Source organism: Physcomitrium patens, chromosome 7 (assembly GCF_059467195.1).
Source record: "Physcomitrium patens ecotype Gransden chromosome 7, ASM5946719v1, whole genome shotgun sequence".
In the NCBI taxonomy this organism is placed as follows: domain Eukaryota; kingdom Viridiplantae; phylum Streptophyta; class Bryopsida; order Funariales; family Funariaceae; genus Physcomitrium; species Physcomitrium patens.
The window spans coordinates 4,047,537-4,068,460 of record NC_143416.1 but is presented as its reverse complement, the minus strand read 5'-3'; the positions used below and the strand labels follow the sequence as shown (position 1 = coordinate 4,068,460).

Here is a 20,924-nt window from a genome sequence, read left to right as displayed (position 1 = left end):
TATTATATTATAATCTTTTTATAGTCAACAACATGGATTTCTACTAGTCTATTATATAAAACATCTCAAGAGACAAACAAGAGGAGACAAAAACCTTCTTTGCTTGGTTGCATGTATCATTATTTTTGTGAAAAGTGAATCAAAATTAGAATTTACAAGGCCTTAACAAAACCAGGGCATGAAACAAATGAAATCTCAATCCATAATGTATTGTAGGTAGAATCTATCAAATGCTTTGTATGACAAAATATGTTTAATGCAAGCTTTTTGATAATGTTGCAATGGAAACCTTTTTGATATAAGAAACCTTTACTCTTTGCACATTTTTTCTATTTAGGCCTATGGTTTCAACTATGATTATGGCTATTGATAATTATTTCTTTTGTTTGGATATGTGCTATAGTTACAATGTGGTAGAATTTATTCTCTATATGACACCAGTGCAACACTCTTAATATCATTTTTAACTATTGCATTATAGAATTCCATGTAGAAATAATGCTTGTGTATTATAAATTCTACAAATACACATATAAGTCATTGATATCAAACTAGTGATAGTTGACGGAGCTAGCTAGAGAATAGTATAGCAAAGCTGCATGAATTTGTAAATTTGGCTACATACATCTTAAGAGGGTGAAGATGTCTACCTTTAGTAGCGAAGGACAAAGATGTTGCAATTCTTTGATTTCCTCGACAAAATAATGAACTTTGCTTTGATCATTCATAATTGTGCTTTAGATCATAATATGCACATTGTTGGAGTGTAGTACCAAAATCACACTTCTCAACATACTAAGCATTTTTTTTTTCTAATAATAATATGTTCAATATGCAAACTAATTTTTATAAGACTTTGGATGTTATTTTTGTACCATGATATTATGTGTTTCATACTTGCTTGAAGTTTGTCTATGTCTCTTTGTCTTTATTGATTCTATCTTTAATAAGGCTATGAAGTTTTGGATTCATTGATAAAAATTGCTTTAAGCAAAAACTTGCTTCTTGAATCACCTAAGTAATGCTCATCACATACTTCACTTCTTAAATATTAAGGCACATGTCTATTCCAAAACCAATCTCCTTATATATATGTATTCAAAATTTTAGTGTATAGCTATTGACAATAGCTATTGCCAATTCACATGGCCTTGACATGCATGGGAATGTTTTGCTCATGCTACAAGACATTTTATATGCATGTGAGAGCATTGTATGTGCATGTCTATGCACCATTGCAAGACATCATATATGTGAGACATCATGTATGTATTTTTTAATAAAGATCTTGCAATACTAAGATTTCAGAAGAGCAAATCAACACACATTAAGATATTATACAGAAGATCTAAGGACTATGCAATATTATAACAAGATATATGAGTCTTATCATTAAACAATACAATAATAGAACAAGAACTAGACTAAAAGGTCCAAAATTAAACCACATAACATATATTGTTTAAAACAAGAAGACCTTGAACTTCAATACTTATATATACTAGGATTTAGAAAGCTTTTAGATAAGGCTTTGCCTCCAAATCATCCTAGGATGCTTCTTGAGGAGTTTCATTGTTGCTTCATTGTGAATCAACCACAAGAACCTTCTCTTGTAACTTTCTACATTACTTGGGAGTTAATCAACTTTATAAACCTCTTTTGGAAATTTTTAAAATCTTCTAAGATCTTCTAGAACCTTTGATAATTTTTTAAAATCTTCTCTAGATGGATGTTCATGACATCACCTCTTCCTTTGGTTCCAAGTTTCGCAAGGAATAGTTAAGCTATAATTGCTCAAAGATGAAAAAAATCAAAGATAAGCCTCATGGTTTGTGTAATATATTTATATTGTTTTTTATAGGTTAAGAGGCTTATTGGTCCTTGCAACCATTGGTAATAACCAACATCTTTCATTTAAGACTAAGCTTGTATTTAAATATCTTTACTATAAAAATCTCCTTCAAAGATTATTTTTAGACAATCTCTATGAGCATATTCTACTTCAATGATGATTACAAATCATCAATTGTTAGATATTCTTTAACATCTTTGCAGTTCAAAAAATTCTTCCTCTCAAGATTGATGATATAAACTACTTCGATGAGATGGTCCAACATATAAACTATCATTTTTTTAACTATCTATAATTGAAACTATTAAGCTAAAACAAGAAAAACTACCAAATTTAAGGTTCAATTTAATAGATTTGAGTTGCTACTTATATATTCTATAGAGTCTTAATTTAAAAAAAAAAAAAAAAAAAAAAAAAAAAAGTTACTTCTCTCTTTTTTGTAAAGTAATCTAGAAATCTTTGGAAGTGCAATGTTCATCCTCATAGACTAGATATTATGGCAATATTACTTAGTAGTTATTATACATGCCTAGATTACTAGATATCATGAAAATATCACACGTGTTGCTACTTTTAATTTGGAAGGACATTATTGATGAAAATCTTGTACCTTTTGAGGTACATTTACTAAATTTTGAGTAAACTTCTATGTGCAGTGACTAATAGTATAACCATGCCAATATATAAAGTATTCCAATTGTTCTTGTGATATCTTTGAATCAACTACTTCTTCTATCTCAAAATTTTTATTATTATCTATTTTAATATATCCCAATGGTGCTTGTATTCTTTCTAATATGCATGATTCTTTATAAGATTCAAAAAGAGAAACATGAAAAATATAATGTATTTTTATCAATACTAATAATTCAAAACAATGAGCGACAAGATTAATTTGCTTCGAAATAAGAAATGGCCCTAATCTTCAATAGTCCAATTACTTGCATGGTCAACTTGTCCTTATATTGTATTAAAGGAGCCACACCTTATCATCAATTCCAAAAGAAGGTTGTTTTTATTTAAGTATATTTTTTCTTATTTTATATCTTTGTTGAGCTTCTTCTAATTAAAGTTTCATGAAAGAAATTTTTTTTTGATAGTCTTTTACAACTTAGGCCACTAAAAGTCATAAAAAATAAGTTCTAATATCTTGTTGCATTCAAAATGTGCAACAGCAAGAAAGTCATGATGCACTTAGAAAACACAAAGGCATGCAAGTTCTTTAGGAATATATAGGCATTCTTCAAAGTAAAGAAGGTTTTCTTTAAACTTAAATTTGCTAGAATTATCTTAAATATTATTAATATATTATTTAATATCAAAGGCAAGAAGATCCATAGCCAATGTTGTATAAATCTGAATAAAAAAATAAAGAATCCATTAAAATTGACATAATGGTTGCTTGAAATTACAAGTGCTTAGGTTTTAAGAGTATTATCTATTCTTGATTATATGCTATCTTTCTTTCTTTTGGCACAAGGTATGATTGCTTAGATAAAGCATCTAATAATCTTTGTTGTATTTTAGGTCAATATGTAATGTTGAAGCCAAAACAAGATAGAGACATATTCCATTGAGTTTGGCAACAATTTAAAACATGAACCATCATAAAATATTGAAGATTCTTGTGATCTATATATATAGTCACTAAATATGAAGCACCTTCAAGCAAATGATATTATTTTTAAAAAAAATCTATAATAGCAAGGAATTCTTTATTATAGATTTCATAATTAATCTTAGCAATTAAAAACTTTTAAGAATAAAATACCACTAGATATAGTTTCTTGTTTTTGTTTTCTTTTTTGTTTTTTTTTTGTGATAGTACAACTTCTAGTGCAAAATATAAGTCTCTATATAAATTTTTTTTTAAAAATATGGATGTACTAGAATTAGAATTAAAATAAAAGTCATCTTAAGGTCTTGAAAAGCTATTTTACTTGAGGCCCCTTTTCCAACTTATCTTTATATGTTAATCAAGTAAAAAGAGCCGCCACTTGAAAATAGTTTTTAATAAATATTTGATAAAAATTAGCAAAACTAAGAAAACATTTTACATCTCAAATTGTCTTAGGAATTTTTCAATCTTTACTAGCTTGAACCTTAGCAAACAAAAAATTTATCCAAGAATTCTTGAAAAACATCATTTATCAAATGTTAGAATATAGCTAATGCATTGATTAGACCAAAAGGCATGACGTTGTACTCAAAATGCTCATATCTTGTCCAAAAAGATGTCTTCTATTTATTCCCTTCTTCATTGTGTATCAAATTATAAGTTCCACAAAAGTCAATCTTTATATAGATCTTTTCTTGTCCCAGTTGTTCAAGGAATCATAATATCAATAGTAATGAATAACAATTCTATACCATTATCTTCTTTAAATATTGATAATCAATGCACATTCATAAAAATCCATCTATCTTCTTTACAAAAAGTTTAAATACTCCAACAACTAATTTTGAGTATCAAATGAAATTCTTAAAAAGATTTTCTTAAATGTATTCCCACAAGGCTATTAACTCTATTTGAAAAAGATTATATATTGGTCCAAATAGTAATTGAGCTCTTTTTTGTAATTCTATAGCACAACCATAAGATTGATGTTCATTTTAATGATAGCATGTTTTCAATTTTTTTTCAAAAATACCTTTAAAATCTTGATATTGAATTAGAATATCTTATAAAACTTATTCAATTAAATTTTTTTATTGGAGTAGCATATAATGCAAATGCAACACCATTCTTTGTTGTATGCATAAAGGCAATAGTTCTAAGAAATGATGTAACTTGTTTCCTTCTTTGATGTTTTGATCTTGAAGAAATTTTACAAAGATTCCAATTAACATCAAGATTATGTAATTCAAACCAAGGGAGTTCAATGACAATAGGATTTGCAGGACATTGAATGATGTTGAAGACAACACATAATACTTGATCTCCTAATATCATTTGTGAAGATTGTGTTTCTTCAATAACATCTCTTAATGCAAGTGATCATCCATTGTTACCTTCAATAAGTGTAAGATGAGTCTTCTTCACCAATACTATATATTTATGTATGTGTTTATATATATTAAAAAAAACATATGTCATTGATTACAAAAAAAAAAAAAAAAAAAAAAAAAAAATGTAAAAGTTTAATTTGTGGAATAATTCCATGTATATTAATCTTGCAATACTACTCTTTGGAATTTGTACATCAACATGTAGATGTTGATCAAAAATTGAGTTATTGCTTTCTTTTGTTTTACTTTTGATAAATACAATGACATATGTAGCAAATCAAAGATGGTTTATGTCTTCTCTAGTTTATCCTCTTAGCTGTTTTATATAAGAAATATCAAAAATAAAAAATAAATAAAAATCAGATCATATTTCATAATAAAAATATAACCAATAAAACAATCAAGTTAGATTTTTTATTTTGTCAAACCACAGACTTTTAGCCTTCTATTGTACCATATTCCAAACATGTGATTTTTTTTTTTTTTTTTTTTTTTTAATAAAACATTAATATATGACTTTTAAACTCAAATCATCTGATAGGTATACATTTCTTGTGAAAAACCTAGAAAAGTATTCAATTTTATTGGTGGATCTTTCTTCCTATTATTATTTAAAAGAATTAACATTTTTTTTTTATAATGCACTCATTTGTAAATACTAATTTTTTCAAATAAGTTCTTCCCAAGTATCTTCCTACTTTCATCATTCAATATTATTTTTTTCAAAAATACTCTTTTCAACCTCTTTATTTTAATTCCTCTTGTTTTTGCTAATAAATTCAAATAAAAAAGTAACTAGTAAAACTAACATTGAACATTTAAAAAGATCCAATAATCTGGCACTACAAACTACTATACTTATGCAATAGATATTGTGTTCCGAATAAAAAAGTAAACTTAGCCATCATACATAATCACAATTCTAAAATATTGGGTTCTATTTCCAAATCACTCTTTGCCCATAAATTTGATTTAAAAAACATACATTTATACATTTATATATATATAAATATGTATATATATATGATTGTGGTACAATAATTTACCATGTACATCAATTGCTAAAGCTTTTTAATATCCAAGCAGATCAACTACAGGACCCAAGCAAGTGGTTGGGTCTCGCCCACCACACTCGATTGAAACATGTAATAGAAACATATTATATATATATTTATATATATATATATATATATATATATAATATATTATAAAACAAAACAATATAATATATAATAATATAATATAATATATATTATTATATATATACATATACATATATTTTCACACAAATTATGTATTTATGTATCCTCAATAACGAAGGTTGACTCTCTCTTTCGATTCCAAAAAGTAGCAACTGAAATACAGAAAGAAAAAAGTAATAAGAAAGTACGGAAAAAAGAGGAGAGAACGAGATGCGTGTCACGCTCGGAGCTCATCGATTGGCGTCGCGATCCACGACGCGAGATGGGTCTCTAGACAGAGACACACACACATCGATGATGGAAAGGCAACAAAACAAAACAAAAGGAAAAGAAGGAGTTGCATTGGCCAGGACAGGACAAGACAGGAATGGAGCACAAAATGAAGAAAAATAAAAAGAGAGAGAGAGAGAGCACAAGGAAGGACACGCAACGGGGTCATGCATCTTTTTGTGCAAGTGCGTATGTGTCTGCCTTGCTTCGCTTCGCTTGCTTGCTTGGCACATCCAAATGCAATTGACTGAGTAGTGCAGTGAGTAGTGTACTGTACTTTAGTGTAGTGTCTCTGTGTAATATATACATATATATATATATGTGTGTGTGTGTGTGTGTGTATGTATGTATGTATGTATATATGTGTATGTGTGTGTAGGACCCCAAGCTGCTGCTGTTACTGCGGCAGCTCACTCATTGTCGCATAAGATGCAACGTGGGCACTATCCCTCAAACGAACTCCTCACCTTATCAATTATTCTTCCAGTGCGACCAGCAGTATCCAGCCACAGTGCAAATGATTTGCCTTTGTACCGGAGCTCATTGCCAGCTTTACTATGAGTTTTCGTGCGTTAGGGACCCACGGAGGCTCAGAAGTTGCGCAACGGGACTGCAGCTGAAACAAAAACTGCGCACTGGTGACACGACCGTGTCGCAGAGCATGCTCATCGGGCGATCTCTGCACATGGGCAAGTGATTTATAATGGTTTTCCGATAATAAGTTGGCCGAACATGGCGAACGTTTGTAATTTATTCAGCATAAGTTCAATCAGTCTAAATAGAAAGTTCTTGGGGGGGGGAAAAAATAATAAAATAATAAAATAATAAAAAAAGAGAGAGAGAGAGAGAGAGAGAGAGAAGAGTAACAAACTATCTGCATTTTATCTGCCGCAGCTACCTCTTCACTGCCCGCTCAACCAGTGAGTTCTTGTAAAGCTGGATGTATACGCATCAAAAGAGCTTCGATAAGAGCTGTCGGAGTCAATCGACTTTTCATGTCGTGGAAGATGACAGACCTAGATTCTGTTTAAAATAGAAAATAACAAATAAAAAAATTATGTGTATGTGTGTGAATATTTACACACTGCAACCACTTGCCTGACTCAGAGAGTATTGAAACAGTTTCCAAATTTGTGCAAGAACATCAGTCGTCTGCTTTAGACAATCAGCTCATACCATGCATGAATCTAGTGAAGAAGATTCACTACCTTCCCCACTATGAGGTGGACCCAGCTAGATACCACTGCTAAAGTTTTGCCGCCGGGCAGCCACGAATCCTCGTCTGATCTGAATTTCGCTTGTGCGTGACCAAATACTTTGCTCTTTCCCCAAAAGTAGTCTCTCATCATTGACTCTTCTTCTCACTCTCAAAACAATCATCTGCACCCCACACACACCAGAGCTGCTGCAGGTTGTCACGCGGACTTCCAAGCTTTTTGTAGACCACGTTGGAAAATTGGGTACTGTTTACTGGTAGCCTAGCTCCACGTTTGCGTGTTATTCGACGCCACTGACAAATAACTCTTGAAGTTTTTAACTGGATTGCGTTGCGATTGGTAGTTGGTAGAGCACCAATTCCAGACAATGGTTTTCGTAGTGGAGAGAATGAGGTCTATGACATTCCGTACAGCTCATGCGTACCCATCTAACATGCGACGTTTGTGGACTGGTTTTGCTTGTAGATGCGACCGAGATGGTCAGCTTCAGAGCAGATTGCGTGGAAATTTTGTGAAGGTCGAAACCTGTGAATTGCGTTTCTCACTTCAAAGGGCAGCAGTTGACTGGTATTTTGGGGGCGAAACGCGAGATAAGTGGCTTTTTGGGCGGGATGAGAGTAGTGCGGAACGGTGGAGATAGGGATATTCTCGAGTTACTCCAGTTAGGAGTTTCTATTTATAGGAGAAGGGTTGCTTGTGGGTGATCAAGCTAACTGCAAGTTGGAACTTCTAAGACGCGAACTCGGTTGAGCACTAATCGAATTGCAGTCATCTCTAGTCGGGGATTACTTGCTAGGCTTCTGGGTGATCGCTTGTGTGGAGAATAGACCTCAGAACTGCTACTTCAACTGTCATGGTGAGTGCGACGTCGTTTGAGTCCGTTGAGAATTCTGAATTCAGTCACTTCGACTAATGTTAGGGTTGTTTTGTTCCTTTGCGGTCTTCGGGGGTCGAGTTTCGCGGGTTTTTTGGTGGATTCGGAAGGGATTCGATCTTGAACGACATGCTGTGCATGAATTTGTTAGAGTTTCTACTAGGTTTGAAAATTAGAAGCTCCAGAATGATGATCGCACACGCGACCTAACTGAATGGTTGGGGCGACATTTCACTCTTGATTTCATGAACCATGTTGAACCTGTAGTTCGACTTTGTTTCTGAAATCGGTGAATTCTCAATTGCACACGTTTTGTGTCTTTGGTCCTCACAAAAATTTAGTGAAATAGATTCTTTTTCTAAGAAATATACATGAGTTACTCGCTTCCTTACTAGGCGTTTCTCCTTCTCCCAATTGTTTTTTTATTTGATAATTAGTGTTATTCTTTTCATTGTGACGTTGTAACACTAATGTTCGGCCCCTTGTGGGTTGTTTCTGAATGCAGGAAGCTCAAGTTTTAGCGGACAAGAATGTCCACTATGAAGAGGTACTCTCACCTATGCAACCGTGTAAACAATTCTACAGTTGATGAATCATTTGCATGTGTGTAGAGATTTGAGTTTAGGGTCTCTGTCCAACCAGAGTTGCTCAATTCTCCAGGGAAGCATGAAACATTACTTGGAACATGGAACATAGCAGATACAAATCTGCTGCAGAGGCAATAGTTCTGTATTAGTTGTGTAGTCATACGGTTACAGCGATTAGTTCAATGCTTCGGCTGCTACTGTTACAGCTTAGCACATTTACTCGCGATTGAGACAGAAGTTCAGATGAAGATGCTACTAACCTAGAATTGTTAGTTTTGGGTGTTCAAGAGATTGACCTCAAGCGAAATGATGTGGTGGATTTCCAGGACTACTTTGAGCGGCGCGGACTAAAGCTGTTTACGTGTCGATGGCTGCCGGTACACAAAACGATCAAGGGACTCATATTCCTGTGTCATGGTACACATAGACTCCCCAACTTGATTGATTGATAGATTGATTATTTGAATTCTAGAGTAACCAACATGGACCTTCAACCTGGACAGTTTTTTCTGTTATCTGTCCTAACAATAGATTTTGCGCGGTCACGTTGCTAGGTTACGCTATGGAATGCAGCGTCTTCATGAGAGCCACCGGCATCCGGTTTGCGCAAGCAGGCTACGCCGTCTTCGGCATTGACCAAGAAGGCCACGGCAAGTCCGAAGGCCGGCGGTGCTATGTGGAGAGCTTCCAAGCGCTAGTGGACGACTCCATCGCTTTCTTCAAAAGCATACGAGGTACATACACGTATTCGACTATAAACTATCTTTCACGTTATTTACTTGTGGAACCTGTGATTGATGAAGCTTCGACGGTACAGAAATACACTGGAATTGAGATCACGATGATACTGATTCCAACAGATCTAGAAGAGAACCAAAACATGCCACACTTCCTGTATGGCGAGTCCATGGGTGGAGCGATTGCCCTCCACATCCACCGCAAAGAGCCCGTCGAGTGGACCGGCGCTGTTTTGCAAGCTCCCATGTGTAAAATCTCGGAGAGTGTGAAGCCACCCTCGATCGTCACCTCAATCCTGACGAAACTCGCTGGCTACATACCGACCTGGAAGATTGTGCCGGCTGCGAACATTATCGACAACGCCTTCAAAGATCCGATCAAGCGGGAGGAGGTAGCCGAATTTCCCAACAAGTTACCCATCTCTTGTACCAATCTATCAATACTCATACGCTTCCAAATATCTTCATAATCTGGTTCATCTCGCAATAGTACTAACTACACAGTAATCGATTCCCAACCAGATTCGCGCAAACCCACTAATCTATCAAGGCCGGCCAAGAGTGAAGACAGCTCTAGAGATGGTCAGGGCGAGCGAGGATCTCGAGAACCGTTTGGACGAGGTAACAAAACACGATCCAAGCCCATTCTGTGCTTTCCCTGCAGTGTCGAGGGTCATCAATCAGTCCTCTTTGCAAACTTCGAAACCCACCCATGAATCTTCAATAACCCATTTTGTGGAATCAATCGATTGATCACCAGGTAGTGCTACCGTTTCTGTTGCTCCATGGCGAGGAGGACCGCGTGACAGACCCGGACGTGAGCCGCGCACTATTCCAAGCCTCCAAAAGCAGCGACAAGGAATTCAAGCTCTACCCGGGCATGTGGCACGGCTTGACAGCGGGCGAGCCTGACGACAACATCGAGCTTGTGTTCAAGGACATAATTCTGTGGCTCGACAAGCGCACCTGCTCCAGCGCAGGGCGATCGAGTCCTCTCAGACACGCCGACGTCTCGGCTCTGCAATCGGCGACGTCGTCCTCGAAGCAGCAATCGGAGTCGGATATTGACACCCAAACTCACAAATTTACCGACGAGATCTGACACCTTCGCCGGTCCTTCCAAACCCTATTCCCCCTTACCAATGCCAAATGCCAAAAACATTGCTAGTAGGTGATGGTAATTTCCATGCATGTTTACTTGTACAAACAAAACAAGTAGATATATATTTGGATTAAAATTTTGGAACTATTTGTACCATAATTGTATTCACAAAAATGATATAATAGAAATTTTGAGACGTTGGGTTTTTCATATGTGTTTTTGTCAAAAGTGATGTTTAAAGATTGTATGATTTTTTTTTTCTTTTGTTTATTTTTTTGTAATTACAGATGTAATAGTAATGGATTATGTAGTTTGTTTGATAGTTTTTGTTTGTTTGTTTGTTTGTTTGTTTTTTATTGGTACGTAAGTGAATCTTCTTGTATATCTTTTGTGTAGAATGATAAGTTTGAAGTTATAGGTCATGTACAAAAAAAATAAAATAAAATAAAAATAAAAAAATAGAGGGATTTATACTTTGTGAAGAAGTATTATACAATTATCTATTTATTTATGAATAACATTCCAATATATATTCTATGGTTGTATTGTGTATAAAAGTTTGGATACATTAGCATCATAACATTTCCAAAGAACTTGGATAACTTTACATATTTGATATATTTTTAATTGTATGTATTTTAAAACTGGATGTCATTGTCAAAGAAATAAGATAATATTACATCTTTAAAAAAAACAAAAAAGTGGATGAATGCTCTAGCATAACATCATCACTAAAGGAGGTGAACAATCTTATATCTTTCATAAATTTTAATATATATATATATATATATATATATATATAGTATATTACTTTATGTCATTTTAAAATAATTTAAAACTTCTTTTAATTTAATTTTAAAAAAATTACAATAGATAATATAAAATTTTGAAATCATTGCAAAAAGAGTTTTAAAATTTCTTGTTGTTAGAATGAATTTGTGTTAATTCATAAAATCAGTCTTTTAAAGAAATATAAAATTCAAAAAAATATTAGGTAAAATAAGAAATTAATAATAAATATATGTGCTTAAAATATTTTTTTTACATATGTGTCTTAAATATTCTTTGATTATCTTTAAAATCTGATAACAATATATATACAGATATATTTTACTTGAGATTCCAAACATTGAAGTTCATGCTACAATCTTCAAATAAAAATTCCAAAAAACATTTTTCTAAAACTTGAGAAGTAATTTTTTGTATAGCAACATTGTATGAAAAATATAAATAAAAATAATAATAATAATAATAATAATAATAATTAATTGTAAGTTTTGGCACAAATCTCTTTGGGAATTTTCTCATTTTTAAATAAAATCTTGGTTTTCTTTTTAATGTACTAAATAAGTGCTATTAAATACTAAATTATAATTTGAAATATTGTATGTTTGTTGGAAACACTTGTGAAGTCAAATTTGACCTCTTTTTATTGTTTTTTGTAGTAATTTTGTGCAAGATAAATATGTGTTTTATTATTAATTAATCGTAGACTAATATTTACATCAACATTATTCAAAGAAATTATTTAAAATAAAATAATACAAGCATATTTTATTAAAAAAATACCAAGAATTGATTGAATATCAGAATATTTCTATTTTTAAATCATTGTCATGAAATTATAAAGAGATATGTTCCTTTACTATTTTTTAATAACTAACAAAAATTGATCAAAACAAGCCACAATTGTTGATCAGATTATTCTAGTCGAATACTACATTATCAAAATAATTATTTATTTTAAATTAAAAATAATTGTGTTTTACTAAATTGTTTCTTGAATAGGATTTAGAAGTTTGTATTTCAACTGAAATATTATTATCAACCATTATGTAACCAAGTTCATAAAATATGATTTTATATTTTTAATATTTAAATTGTGAATTTATTATGATCACTATGTAATTGATCCATATATATATATATCTATATATATATATATAGTATTTTCTAAAATACTATGTACTAAATCACTTTGACAAATAACTTCATTTGTGAATAATCACACAAGTGGGATCTTTTATGACCATGATCACGTTACAAAACAAATTCTTATTTCAAAAAATACCGCTCTCCACAAACACAAATTGTGCAAAACATAACATCTAGAAATGAATCCATCATCTTTTTCAAATCCTACAATAAATATATATATATATATATATATATATATATATATATATATTACATACAGAGCATACAACCCATTACAATGAATTACACAAGCTCTACCCCGACCTCCACAAGCAAAGGAAAAGCCAAAGCTTGTTGTGGAATTGATAAAAAAAAATGCTTCAGTATGTGAGATTGACAAGGTTTATTTGTTTAGATCGATCCACGTAAGGTTTCTCAAGACACATGATGTTTCAGCAACGAGGTTCTAAAATTGCAGCATGACCAGTCTGAGTTCCATTGTCACTCTTCACTTCCACCGGACTCTCTACTGCGCTTCAATCGAGTAAAAGCCACCGAGTTTTATGTCAAAACTACACCTTTTAGAAAATCCATAAAATTGTTGAGATCATTAAATATAGCCGGAACTCTCCACAATATTTACTGTAGAATACAATAAATACTATAGCTATAGTATTTAGAGTCTAGTGGAGAAGTATTATTTATCTTCTCCCCTTTTTCTCTTCTTCTATATGAGACACAACCAAATCAATAGATTTTTGTGTATGAAGCTCTCTCTCCTTAGAAACTCTCTTGTGTGTATGACTTACTACTACTCTTGTGTGTGTGTATGACTTACTATTATTCTTGTGTCTTTCTAAACATTCTCAACACGTTATCAGCATGACTCTCTTCTACACACTATCACAATTTTTTTGCTCTAGTCTTGACTCTTCAAACTTGTTGCCACCCTTGCTCAATGTTTGCCTCATGATCTTGTTCTTTTTGCTGGCCCCTCACACATTAGCTGCTTGCTTAGAGTACTTGTTCCACTCTCTGCCCTGCTTGCTTAGAATACTTGATCCAGTCCAACTCCACCTTAGCTTGCTCCTTGCTCCCTACTGTGCCCCGCGCCTGCTACCAAACAGCCACCAAACCCGCCACTGCCGCCACTGCCACCCTGTCACCCGTCATTGCCGTTGCCCGTCGCTGTCACCCTATTGCCCTATTGCTGCCACCTTACCGCTACCTACTGCCACATTACCGCTGCCTGCTGCCACCATCTTATTGCTGTTCTGTTGCCTTAATCTACAACCTCTTTAAAAATATATATATATATATATATATATATATTTTTTTTTTTTTTTTTTTTTCAAGTTCAAGTTTATCATTTTATTTGATTTTATATTTTAAGGTACGTTTTACTCAACTTTTCTACTTGATCTTGTATTTTCTTTACAGATTTATTTATAATGAGTGCTTCAACATCCTCAACTGCTTCTACTATGGTTCCAACTATTACCAGTGCATCCCAACATTTTCAAGCTCTTTTATTTCCACCATTGACTGTGGATGGAAACAATTATCTATTATGGGAAAAAATGACAAAAGCAAACTTATTTGCAGAACAACTCTCGGATGTCATTATGTTTGAAGAATCTCCTACAATAAGTATTTCTATACCTCCTACTATTCGTTGGAAAGCACTTCTTCTCTTTCGTCGTCAACTTGTAGCTGTATTACAACATCAATATTTGGAAATGGAAGATCCTGGAGAACTTTGGAAGAATCTTAAATCTAGGTTTAATCTTCAAAAGACCATTTTTCTTCCACATGCACATCATAATTGGACACATTTATGTGTCTTGGATTTTCCAAATTTAAATGCTTTCAATAGTGAAATGTATAGTATTGTCTCACAATTACAATTATGTGAACAAAGCATTTCTGAAGAAGAAATGATTGAGAAAACTCTCTCTATATTTCTTCATGTATCTATTGTGCTTGCACAACAATACAGGAACATGAAATTTCAGAGTCATTCTGATCTCATATTCTATTTATTTCTTGTGGAGAAGCAAAATGAATTACTCTTGTGCAATGCGGAAGCTCGTCCTATTAGAACTACAGTTCCAAAATCTCATGCACTTAATATTTCAAAGTCTAAGAAGAAATTATATAAACATGGAAAACGTGCTCATAAGTATTATGGTAGTCATAGTCATGACCATTTCTACCTATATGGAAAGAATAAACGTTCTACTATTAATTATAGTAGAAAACAAAAATCAGAGATGCGTTCTTGCTATAAGTGTGGAATGATTGGACATTTAGTACATGCGTGCCGTACTTCAGAATGTTTTATTAAAATATTCTAAGAAAATAAGAAATTGCGAGCTGAGGCTCGTGAAGTTCATACTATGGATGCATCCATGGATTCAATTGATGTTGATGACTTAGAGGCTTATATAAATGATAGAACCTCTCATGATGAATCAAATGATGTACTCATTGATTCTACAACAATACATACTATCTTGTAAGATAGACGATTTTTTATTGAAAAATCTTCAACTTGGCAAAATGAAAATATGATGACCGTGGCTGGAGCAAATGCGTTTTGTTTCCAAGAGGGCACAACGATGGTAAAATTACCTGCGGGTTCCATCATAAAATATAAACATGCGATGTTTGCACCCTCAACACTTCAGAGTCTAATCAGCTACCAAGATCTGTGTATTAATGGTTATTATCTCTCGACCGCCACTTTTAATAGAAAAGAGGTTTTGATTCTTGCAAAGAACCATAAAGTTGTTGAAAAAGCTTTTGCTAAAGAAAATGGTTTATACCGAATTGTGATTCGGCCTCCCATTATATTTAATTTTGCATCATCTATTTCAAAGAGTCGTATTTCTCTCTGGCATGGACGATTGGGACATCCAAGATCCACATTATTTAAAAATATCATTCCATGTATAACTAGGTACAATTTAAAGCCTGCAGATGTAGATTCTATGGAATTATGTCGTGCATGCATGCAAGATAAAATGATTACTCGACCTACAATTTGGAAACTTCCACAAGAATTACCACCAACGCTTGAAAGATTACATAGTGATATTTGTGGTCTTATTAATCCAATATCATGATCATTTTGTTATTTTTTGGTCCTTGTTGATGCATCAAGTAAACAATCACATGTTTCATTATTATCAACTCAAAACATGGTGTTCGCTAATCTTATATCTATGCTTATTCGCTTTCGGATACATTTTCTTGATTATCCTATAAAAACATTGCATATGGATAATGCAAAAGAATTCGCATCAAAGTCTTTTGAAGACTATTGTATTGTAATAGGAATCGAGTTAACATATTGTGTTTCATATGAACATGCTCAAAATGGACTTGCAGAGTCATTTATAAAGCATATACAACTCATTACCTGGCCACTCCTCCTTCATGCATATTTATCTGGATCTATGTGGGGTCATACAGTTTTACATGTTTTCTGCATTAATACGCCTCCACCCTTCTTCTCTTGAAATTTTTTCACCACATGAGCTCATTTTGGATTGTGTTCCAAAGGTATCTCTCTTATGAGTATTTGGTTGCCGTGCTTGGATTCCAGTACCAAAACCTCAACGGCGTACTATTGGAGCTCATCGACAAGAATGCATATATGTTGGTTTTGATTCACCAAGCATTATTCGTATTGTTGATCCATCAACTGGCACATTATTACGTGCACGTTTGCAAAATTACCGTTTTGAAGAAAATGTATTCCCATCTCTTCAAGGAAGAATATCCATTCAACAAAGAAATAAAGTACTCATATTTGAAGCACAAGAAACGTTTATAATGAATCCCGATCTTATAACATCTTTGGCAGAAACTGAAGTTGCTAAGATTTTGCATCTAAAATAGATTGCAGATGAAACACCTGATGGCTTCAATGATGCACCTAGAATTATAAGAGTTCCTATCAATGAAGCTTAGAATGCACTTGCTCAGATTGCAGTGCCATTAACTACAATACCTCAAGTTATAACAACAACAACTAAAAGAACTCATGGACTAGTTAAGCAACCACGAAAGAAGAAAGCTATAAAATTGACTAATCCTGGTATTATTTCTCAAGAAATTTCCACACATCTTGGAGGACTACCAATTCATGATGATATATCCATGCATAATGTACCTTCAATTCCTATGAAAAATAAGCTTGGAATTGGGAGAAATAAGAACAAGTTGAGTAAAGAATTATCTATTTTATATTATATTACAGATGATATTTGGGATAGACCATCTATTATGGTAGATGAATCATTTGCATATATGATTCTAGAAGCCCTTTCTTGCGAGGAAAATGATCCTGAACTTCAAACCATCCAAGAGGCAATACGTCGCTCAGATTGGTCAAAATGGAAAACTGCTATTGAGGAAGAGTATGCCTCTTTGCGCAAGAAGAAAGTCTTTGGTCCAATTGTAGACACTCATACATCTCGCCCTGTGGGATATAAAATGGTATTAATATGCAAGCAAGATGTTTAAGGCCAAATAACCTGCTATAAAGCTCATCTTGTTGCTCAAGGATTTACTCAACAATTTGGCATTGATTATGAATCCACATATTCTCCAGCCATGGATTCAATTACATTTCGATATATTATTGGAATGACAGTTCATGCCACCCTTGAGATGCATCTGATGGATGTAGTAACTACATATCTATATGGTTCTCTTGATGCAAATATTTACATGAAAGTTCTACTTGGCTTAGAAACAGGAACTCCAAATCGACCTGCTCTAGGACAATATCCGAGTATTAAATTATGTAAGGCCTTGTATGGTTTAAAACAATCCAAATGCATGTGGTATCAACATCTTCGAGATTATTTAATTACAAATAATTTTATAAGTGATCCATTAATCCCTTGTTTGTTTATCAAATGAGATAAAACTTGTTTTGTGTTCATCGTTGTATATGTTGATGATCCTAATCTTGTGGGCATTACATCTGCATGTGTTACAGCTACTAACCTATTTATATGTAAATTTGAGATGAAAATGCTAGGAAAAATAACTTTTTGTATTGGTCTTCAGATTATGCATCTAACAGATGGTAGCATTTTTCTCTACCAACTAATGTATATTAGACAAATCTTGCAAAGATTTAATATGATTGATGCTTATCCATTGTCCATACCAATGGTTGGACGTGGTCGTGATGGTCATTTTTCATACCGCCCATGCGAAGAGGAGGAGGAAATATTGGAAGATCAATATCCATACCTCGCAGCAGTTGAAGTACTTTTGTATTTAGCTACATCTACAAGACCAGATATTGCATTTGCAATTAGTGTTCTTGCAAGACATATTGCACATCCAACACTACAACATTGGAACGGCATCGAATATTTATTACATTATTTAAAAGGTACTAAAGACTTGGGATTATACTATACACAATCCGCAGATCCAAAATTCGTTGGATATTGTGATGCAGGATATAAATCTGATATTGCAACAGCTAAATCTCAAACATGATATGTATTCTTAAGACATAGAGCTGCAATAACATCAAAATCAGTGAAACAAACAATGACTGCAACTTCATCCAACCATGCAGAAATTATTGCCTTACATAAAGCATCTCGAGAATGTATTTGGTTGTGATCAATTGATAAATTCATTCAAACAACCTATGGATTTTCATATGATGATTCTTCAACTATCTTGCATGAAGATAATAGTGCTTGTATTGCACAGATGCAAGTTGGTTTCATTAAAGGCGATAAGACAAAGCATATTGATCGAAAGTATTTTAGTTATATCCATGACTTGATTACTGATCATGCACTTATAATTAAGAAAATTGAATCTACAAATAACCTTGTTGATCTCTTTACCAAAGCTCTTCCATTAAGCAACCATCGTCGACTTACTTATGGCATTGATATGTGGCGACTTACTCTTCTTGAATAAGAAAATTATTGAGCTCTTTAAATAATTAAAGAAAATGATGTTGTATTCTTTTTCCTTCATCTATGGTTTTGTCTTTAAATAAAATAAGGTTTTCCTAGATAAGGTTTTAATGAGGCAACAATTGTTAATCTTGCAAGATCACAGAAGAGTATAAATCATAATTCTATACAAATTTTATATTATGTAAATATTATAATGAGCGAGGAAGAGTGTTGAGATAATTAAATATGGCCGGCGCTCTCCACAATATTTATTGTAGAATACAGTAAATACTATAGCTACAGTATTTAGAGTCTAGTGGAGAAGTATTGTTTATCATCTCTCCTTTTTCTCTTCTTGTATACGAGACACAACCAGATCAATAGATTTTTGTGTGTGAAGCTCTCTCTCCTTAGAAACCCTCTTGTGTGTATGACTTACTACTACTCTTGTGTGTGTGTATGACTTACTATTACTCTTGTGTCTTTCTAAACATTCTCAACAAAAACAAAACAGATCTCAAATCTTCTCACAGAAACTAGCTCGAAATAGATTAGCATCAAGGTGGATGCATTTTCGTGCACATAGTCTAGAAGTTCATATGAATGAAAAGCATTCGTCGTATCCATTTAGAAGCTGCAAAATACCGAATGCAGAAGCGAAGAAGTGCCAATTCCACATAGTTTCATGTCAATTCTGACAACTCCCTGCTTAAAATGGTTAACTTAAATGTTTAAGTTCCTAAGTCAAACGTAACTCACTCCCATTGAATTGACTACCACTTATAATCCACATCCGTTGTGCTAATTTACAACTCATTTTTCACTAATCACTCCCTTAGTAAATCAAGTTGATGCTGCTAGGATTCACATGAAATTCAGGCATTTTGCAACAATTTTGACCGTGGCAGAAATGGGCACAACTCTAAGCTTGAGATGATGATCCTTTTTGAAACATACAGAGGTGTATTATTTTGCTAATGTTTCATGCATTACATAAATAAGATTTTGACATTGTGGCTTCAAGTTTGTGATTCAAAGCTATACGTAAGTAGTTTAGAGGAAGAATTACAAACATTGGAGTGGAGTAGTTCCACTTAACATGATTCTTTTTATGTAATGTTCTATTGTATTGGTTTTAAGTCATATTCTAGCAAGCTTTTGAAGGCATTTGCTAGATATTTTTGGAATTTTATGTCAAGAAAATTTTCATTTTTGATGAGTCTATTCTAAGTTATTCATTTTATTTCAAATAAGATCATATTTCTTGTTTATATGTTATATTATTCTATTGGTTTCAATTATTCAAAACAAAATTCTATTATTATTTTTTTATCATTTATTTATTTGAGGTCTTTATAAAAGACATATTACATATAGGTTAACTAAATTCTATATTTTCTTCATAGAGATTAATTCTTTTATTATATTTTATATCATTTTTAAAAATTAATTAAATTATAGATTTTTTTACTAGTAAGAAATATATTATTTATCTTTTTTTGAATTTCAAATCTTTAGTAAGTTTTCTTTTATTAACAATGTCCATTGATTTAATATATGTAAATATTAGCCTTCTTGAATCCATGAATTTAGTACAAGAATCTAAAGCCACAATAGCTTTATGTATAAAGTCTTTTATAATTAAATCATATGCTTATTTAAAATCCAACTTAAATAGTAATAAGTTTAATTTGGACATGGTTATATAATATTATTTTAGACACCTATTTTACTTAAGAAAATAGAAATGAATAGAAATAAGTCAATATTTGTAAATTACGAAGAATTATAGTCAAAAAAGAATTAAAGAAACTTTTAGACATGTGGTAAATCTATAGGAATACTTAAATATAGCATGTGGCTATAAAAGTATTTTCAAAAAAAATATTTGTGTTGAATGCAACTATGAAGGTACTCTACAACTTAGACAATATATGAGTCTTACTCTTCTTCAAAGCATTTACATGGTTTTCTTATTAACTAGTATACATAGAAATAAGATTGAGACCATCATCAATTTAATCAACTCTATTTTTGTATCCTATTCTCAATTTAAGATATTCTAATTTTATCTTTTGAATCTTAAATTTTCTTTTGCACTTAACAATAGTACTTCTAGCAACTTCTTGTTTTGAAAATATATTATTCTTAATTTCATTTTAATCTTCTAAAGTGTACATAAATTCATCATTATTTAACCAGACCATAC

At 32.6% G+C, this 20,924-nt stretch overlaps 1 protein-coding gene across 2 annotated transcripts; it reads left to right on the top strand.

The window, feature by feature from the left end:
- Positions 1 to 7,710: 7,710 nt before the first annotated feature.
- Positions 7,711 to 11,060, top strand: LOC112284351 (caffeoylshikimate esterase). 2 transcript variants are annotated; one of them, XM_090251752.1, is made up of 8 exons: positions 7,711 to 7,793; positions 8,016 to 8,406; positions 8,930 to 8,971; positions 9,338 to 9,428; positions 9,566 to 9,745; positions 9,872 to 10,140; positions 10,271 to 10,369; positions 10,509 to 11,060. In XM_090251752.1, the coding sequence occupies exons 2-8, from the start codon at positions 8,404 to 8,406 to the stop codon at positions 10,848 to 10,850; spliced, it is 1,026 nt and encodes a 341-aa protein (XP_090107878.1). In that variant the 5' UTR covers positions 7,711 to 7,793; positions 8,016 to 8,403; the 3' UTR covers positions 10,851 to 11,060. The 2 variants fall into 2 exon arrangements, with proteins under 2 accessions (XP_090107878.1, XP_024379845.1); XM_024524077.3 differs by lacking the exon at positions 7,711 to 7,793 and having other exon boundaries at positions 7,907 to 8,406.
- The last annotated feature ends 9,864 nt before the right edge of the window (positions 11,061 to 20,924 follow it).

Coding starts and splice junctions, on each gene's coding strand:
- LOC112284351 (XM_090251752.1), top strand. Junction 9,429..9,565: donor ACTCATATTCCTGTGTCATG/GTACACATAGAC, acceptor TCACGTTGCTAG/GTTACGCTATGGAATGCAGC. Junction 9,746..9,871: donor TTTCTTCAAAAGCATACGAG/GTACATACACGT, acceptor TGATTCCAACAG/ATCTAGAAGAGAACCAAAAC.